Below are 7,254 nucleotides of genomic sequence, written 5' to 3' on the forward strand. Positions count from 1 at the left end.
TTATTTTTTACAATAGATGTCAGGTTTAAGGTAATCTCTATAGAATGTAATGTAACATACCTCAGCCACTGCCCAAGAGGCTATAGAAATGAATGAATGAGGTATTCCTATACTAAGTCCCTTTACTACTTATAGTTGGAGGTTCCACTTGCTAAGGTACAATGACTCCTAGGAGTATAATTGTGCTCCTAAAAGAACAAGGGCTGCTTGGCAGCTTTAGCTGAGACCAGTTTTATCCAGTTTTATCACTTGCCTTACTCTGCAGGAACAGACTTAAGTATTTATTACATGGCTCTAAGCTCAATGGTTGATGTATGACAAAAAAGCTTTTCAAATTGTTCCTCTTAATGCTGATGTCTGGCTGCACACAGTATACAGGAGAGTGATAAGAGAGCATGTTCTAGTGTGACAATACCCAAAGTTTGTATACTCTGGTGCAATCGATATAATCAGACATGTCTATCAAGGTCATGTTTATATTCATTTGTACCTCATCTTCTGAACAACAATAATGAGGTATGTGTTATCAGATTAGTAGTAGATACTCAATAGCTTACATAGGCAATATCAATGTGTATTTGAACATGCTTTGAACATGCCTAAAATCAGTGTATTTTTGACTGGTGAACTGTAGTGGGAAAATACCTAAAGAAGTAGTGTTAATCATGGTATTTATTTCCACTTGAAGACCCCGCGAATTTCTCCCTACTAAAAATGGGTTTTGCCCAAGGTGATAACCACTACACTAGTTCTTGGTCTCACAGTGCACTATAGCAGGGAAGTCACAGGTGGCGTTGCCGGCCCGCCTTCGGCGGAAATTTCGCACGCAATTGGCCTATCGATATGACATAATCTCTCACGCGCCGATAGGTATCTATTTCAACCAAACGTATCTGCCATACAGTCAAGGTACCTCTTTTTCCCTCCAACACACCCATCCTTATCCAACGATATGGCAAACCCAACGTATGGATTCAAAAATCTCAAATCATATTTATTCGCTAATCAGCTTTTGGCGCAGTGGCGATATTGGACTCATTGGTCTCGCCGTCATGGTATGAGTCCATCTATAAAGCTGGTCATTAGCGCTTGACAATTTTTGATAGGGCCAAAACTTGATTCTTAACATGAATGACAAGGGTTTCAATGTAATCGCATACAATCGTACAACAAGTAAGGTAGACGACTTTCTTGCCAACGAGGCGAAAGGTAGCTCCGTTTAATGAAATGCTCACCATATTGTATTAATGCCCCGCCTAAGGGACCAAAGTTCAAGGCGCGCACTCTATAGAAGAGCTTGTATCCAAACTCAGAAAGCCCCGAAAGATTATTCTACTCGTCAAGGCCGGGCCTGCCGTGGACAGTTTTATGCATCAACTGCAGCCATACCTTGAACATGGTGATATAATCATTGACGGGGGTAACTCCTACTACCCCGACTCCATCCGTAGAACTAAGGAATTGGAAAGCAAAGGATTACTTTTCGTGGGTTCTGGTGTTTCTGGTGGTGAAGAGGGCGCCCGCCATGGACCTTCTCTGATGCCCGGAGGCTCTCCTGCTGCCTGGCCTGCTATCAAAGAAATTTTCCAATCAACAGCTGCGCAAGTCAATGGCGAACCTTGTTGTGATTGGGTCGGCGAGACCGGAGCAGGCCATTACGTGAAAATGGTTCATAACGGTATGTTATTGACTTGTGGTTTACTTTTTACTGATCCCACCGTAATAGGGATCGAATACGGTGACATGCAGCTTATTGCTGAAGCTTACGATATTCTTAAACGTGGCCTCGGTCTTCGTGCAGAGGAAATTGCAGACATCTTCTTGCAGTGGAACAATGGGGTTCTCGATTCCTTCCTGATCGATATCACTGCCAATATACTCAAATTTAAAGACGATGATGGAGAGCCACTTGTTGACAAGATACTTGACCAGGCAGGCCAGAAAGGTACAGGAAAGTGGACAGCCATAGCCGCTCTTGATGCGGGCACCGCAGGTAGGTGATCACTAGGATTATTTCTGGCAGATCACCGAATCATTATATTTCCTCGTAGTCACCTTGATCGGCGAAGCAGTATTTGCCCGATGCTTGTCAGCTATCAAGGAGGAGCGCACCCGTGCATCCAGGGTGATCGCTGGTCCTCAAAAAGAGCCATTCCGAGGCGACAAGAAACAGTTTATTGATGATCTTGAACAAGCTCTATATGCGTCTAAGATCATTTCCTACGCTCAGGGATTTATGTTGATGAGAGAGACAGCCAAGGAGGTCCGATATCGTCTAATCTTTGTATACCCGGTTTATCTGATTTACGCATGCAGCTTAAATGGACCCTAAATTATGCTGGTATTGCTCGCATGTGGCGTGGTGGATGTATCATCAAGGTTTGCAGCATATTCATTTCGTCCATGTCATCTCAATTTTCATTGTAGAGTGTCTTCCTGGGTGACATCACGGCGGCTTATCAAAAAACACCTAATTTGGAGTCGCTGCTTTTCGATGATTTCTTCAACAAAGGTTAGCTCGACATGGATCATTTATAGTACTACTGTTCATATTACTGGTCATTGTGGCCAGCTGTTCACAAGGCCCAGTCTGGTTGGAGGCGAGTTATTGCTCAAGCGGTGCTTTGGGGTATCCCAACTCCCGCATTCAGCACAGCCTTGGCATTCTTTGATGGTTATAGGAGTGAAATAGTTCCTGCCAATCTCATCCAGGCCCAGGTATGTAACATCTCGTTCACTTTTATCTAGATAAACTGTGACGTTTCTAGCGTGATTACTTCGGTGCACATACTTTCCGAGTACTTCCGGAGAAGGAGACTGCGAAACTGAAGAAAGATCAAGATATCCGTACGTAATTCGGGCCCCCCAATGCCTCATACACTCATATTCCACCAACATAGATATTAATTGGACTGGTCGCGGAGGCAATGTTTCCGCTAGCACATACATTGCTTGAACTAAACTGCCGGCGGGGTTCAGGTGTTGTGTAGTGTAACAAGATGTTAAATCCTGACCAATTTTAAGCTATGGCATAAATGTCTTTGCCTGTTTTCACATTGATCTCGACCTACACATGTCTGCCAGCCTAAGTCACTTTACTTGCAAGGTCATATGCCATGTCACTCAGTGAAAACAAAAAGTTAAGCTTTAGTCATGTGGAGTCAGATCTAGTCATACGATGTCGGGCAAAAGTTCGCATTCTAAGGTGTCACACGGAACGTGAGAAAACCAAAGAATTTAGTCTTCGGGCCAGCGTAAGGTCGCAACTTGATCCCAAGCCATGAGCAGTGTTCGAAGTAAGTGCTGAAAATATTTCAGGTGCCTGAAACAAAAAAAAAGTGATGATTTGTAAGCATGCTGTAGTTGAAAAAAAATATGTACAAACTGATAAGATATCAAAATCAAGAAAGATTGAGTTAACCAAAAAATTGCAAAGTTCTTCCACAATGGACACCACAGTCTCCTTCAACAGGCTGTCAGAAAGCCTGGTATCTTGGGCAAGGATCCATTCTTGCATGGTCTGGGATGGTGAGTCAGTTGGCTGTGGCATCTTTGACTGAGCGTGAGCGTGAGCATGCCATGTTGCAGTATCAATAGCATGAGAATCTAGCTCGCTGGCAAACACCTCAAGAAATTGGCCATCTTCTATGCATTGTTTCAAAAGGTAGGATACATCTGGGATCTCGTGGGGTTTCTGGAGCTGCTCAGAAAGGAACACGTAAAGGTAATCCTTCAAGTCGTAATATTGACCTTTTTTTTTTGTGACAATCAATGAATTTATAGATCACATTTGAATTGGCCCAGAGTGGCATAGGTGGCAACTTGAATATGTGGTTAAAATCCATGACTTGTAAGTCGGAATAGCTATGCACACTTCGCTCTTTGTGTATTTCAATATCCATCGCCTTGTGAGTTGCAATTTTATTCAGATTATGTGGCCATATGGCCATACAAATGATAACAACTATTTTTCCTTCAATCAACTAGTAACCTCCTAGTGAAAAATGAGAGGCTTACCCTGTATCTGTAGCTCAGATTGATTTGTGAAGCTTGGGAATTGGCTGGAAGTCCAGTGTTACGATGGCCATGTCCCAACTACAAATTGGGTAAGTAAAATTTTCCCACATGCAGAATAGGGTGTCATGCACATGTCTGGATTCATCAAGTAATTGCATTGGAAAACAGAGAGAAATCTGTCAAGTAGAATGTTAGTAATGTGTGCAAGTCAGCGTGAAGGGGTTGAGGGGTGTCTGCAGTTTTCTGAGTGAGTAAGATATATCAGTCACTTCTATCTCTGATAACCATTAATAGGTTCATATTTCTGGTCCCATTCCTTTAACAATACCATCAGGAATAGTTAATCATTGTATAGACCAGGACCAGAGCTCCAGAACTATGCTCAAACTTTGCAGAAATAGTACTGCAGCAAGGTTGTAAAATGGGCGTGAGAATGTTGTCCACAACATGCAGCGGGTAGGGCCACATTGTGTCACACAGCGCCAGAGAATGTCTCAGCAAAAAGTCTCAAAATGCAAGACACATGTAAAATCTCCGAAGTTTTGCTATGCTACCAAGATGTTAAGATTATTCTAGCCTGTCTAGAGAGTAGCGTGCCATGGGAGGTTGTGAAGGTGCTGATGGACCCTGGAACAGATGGTAAGTCGCTCTGTCCTCCTCCTCACCCCTCTCACATCCCCAACAAGCAGCTACTCACTTTTTATAAGGTGTTGGTGCTCTTGTTCATGCTTGGATTATCCCCACCATCATGTGCCTATGCCAGTCCCTCCTAATCACCTTCCCAGGTCTTTTCCTCAAAAAAATCTTCAATTGTACGTCTCTCAAAGTCGCGGACAGGCTGTTTAATTCTGTTGAACTAAAGTATGTCTTCAATTTCACTTATATTCCTGTTAATATCTATCTATGTTGTAGTATGTTTCACTTACCCAAACACTCACATTGTGCATGGAAGAACTGCTCTCTCTTTGGGCCACCCAGACACCTTTTACATGTGCAGTGGATGCAATGGATGATGCAATGGACACAATCCCAACCCCTTGCAGGATCAAGACAAAGTTTCAGTGCCTTGCAGAATGCAACATTGCATTTCCAGCCAGCCATAACTGCTCAGAAAACAATTGATGGACAATATCTAAGCGTGTCTTAGCATGCAATGCCCCTGCCATCACAGATTTGCAAGATTTTCCTGCCAAGGTAAGTTCCAGTCACTTTCCTGTGTTCCCCCCTCATCCTCCCCCCTCATCCGATACTTGATATACTGCTATCTACATTTTATCCTAATGGATGCAAAAGGGATGGAGTTTATATACACATTCCCATGTCATCTATTCCTCCAGCAATCAATATACAAAATGATGACGACACATTGATGGTGTTCATATGCTATTCAATGCCTAGGCATATGAAGACAACTCTAGTGGCCCACCTCAAGGCTAGCTTTGATGGGTTGCCAGTATTCTCCAGTGTCCCGGGTAGTGACAAACCTTTCAAATGTCTCCACTTCTCCTGGTGGAACAGATATGGGACTCAGGTATGTTTCCCCCCTCTCTCTCTATATATCACTCACATGAAGACATAAATCAAGGGTTATGGGGCACCTATTGATGTGCACCCATATGAATTAGGACTCAGACAATGAGCAGCTTTATTTGAACTTGCAGGATGCTTTTGCAGATATTTTCCAATGGATTTCTGATGTTGTAAGATTTCTGCTATTTGTTTCATGCCTAAATTTTTCTGATGTATGTGTTTCCTAGATGGAATTCTGCCTACCAGAAGAATACTCTATGCTAGCTGAGGTAGTTGATACGCTCCCTGGAAAACCAGGGTCTCCGGTCACCCCTTTTTTATCTCTTGTTGTTAATATTAATGTGAGCACCACCGCTCATATGGATGGTAAGGATCACATCTTTTGTCTTGTTCTTCCACTGGAAGAGTTTACAGAGGGTGCTCTTGTGTTGCATAAGCAAGGACTTGTTCTTGAACTGAAGAGTGGGGACTTTGCTATTTTCAGATCTAAGGAGTCAACGCACTTTAATTTAGATTATCAGGGTAAGAGAGCCTCATTTGTCTTACACACAGATTGTAACAACCAAGAGTTAGTTACTCTGGCGCACAACTCAGACAAGCAAGAAGAGTAATGAGAGGGAGTGGTTACCCCTTAAGATGTGACCGAGTTAGTTGTGGGTAAACAACAGGAGGACTCACTGAGGAGTCTCCTGGATCTATTGAGGTTTATATACTACTACAGCATTGTTTGTATATATGTACTATACAGTTGATGGAGGCAGTGGTTGATGATGTCATAGGCATAGCCCATGTGACCAGCTCCACTGCGTGAGAGACTTGTAGCTAAAAATAAGGAAAATGCAGCACAGCGCGAGAAGGTGGAGTTTGAACAAAGATGGAAAGTGCCGCATGGCACAGTGTGTGAAAACTACAAAAGAAAGTTGAAGAGGAGAATGAAAATTAAAGGTCCAAAAATTGTGTATCGTAACACAAATGGTCAGTTCAGGAATTGGGTAGAAAATAGGAATGGTTGGGAGGGGAATGCATTCTTTAAGTAGATGTAGCTTAAAACTTAATATCAGTTTATTTGGGTTGCTTGTTTTGACTTATAGGTTAAGGAAGGGATAGAGGGAACAGAGGTAATGTGTCATTTTGTGGGTCCCAGTGTGGTTTGTTATTGCTTATTTATTCTGAATTACCATTCTGCTGAAGACACATTCAGGTTTGGACATTTTTGCTTGTTTTTTTTGGAGGACTTCAATGCCTAGAATTAATAACCCTTATCTACACAATCTCCCTACTTTGACTCTAGTAGCATGCTCTGTAAGTGTTCATACCCTTCTTTAAATAAAACTGATGATCAAGTTTATTTACCAGATTGAATATGCTCTACTAGGTGTTATTAACAACACTACAATAGCATTCTCAGCGACAGCATTTTCTGCTAGGTACATCACCTTAATCACAATAAATCTATACTAATTATACTTTTACAAGGTGGGATCATCATATGAGGTTGTTGGAAATAGTTCAGAAATGTTCTCCTACATACTTGGCAGCTGTATTTGATGATATTGATGAATACATTTGGTAAGAGCTTACTACAAATTCATCATCATTCAAACCTTTTTTTAACCTCAAGTATTTTTGTAGGAATGGTTGTATAACAGTGGGGCAATCTGATGTATCTGAGCTTATGTTTGGTTTTGATGCTTTAGAGGAAGCAGC

General features: G+C 42.1%; 1 protein-coding gene across 1 annotated transcript; it reads left to right on the forward strand.

Annotated features, from left to right (window-relative positions):
• Positions 1–888: 888 nt before the first annotated feature.
• Positions 889–2,991, forward strand: SERLADRAFT_454717 (uncharacterized protein; the record flags this gene model as incomplete). The annotated part of the gene is made up of 11 exons (XM_007312226.1): positions 889–966; positions 1,022–1,055; positions 1,107–1,209; positions 1,262–1,678; positions 1,727–1,993; positions 2,052–2,263; positions 2,317–2,379; positions 2,428–2,512; positions 2,573–2,718; positions 2,769–2,847; positions 2,911–2,991. The coding sequence occupies 11 exons, from the start codon at positions 953–955 to the stop codon at positions 2,988–2,990; spliced, it is 1,500 nt and encodes a 499-aa protein (XP_007312288.1).
• Between the last annotated feature and the right edge of the window lie 4,263 nt (positions 2,992–7,254).

Source organism: Serpula lacrymans, assembly GCF_000218685.1.
Source record: "Serpula lacrymans var. lacrymans S7.9 unplaced genomic scaffold SERLAscaffold_1, whole genome shotgun sequence".
NCBI lineage: Eukaryota > Fungi > Basidiomycota > Agaricomycetes > Boletales > Serpulaceae > Serpula > Serpula lacrymans.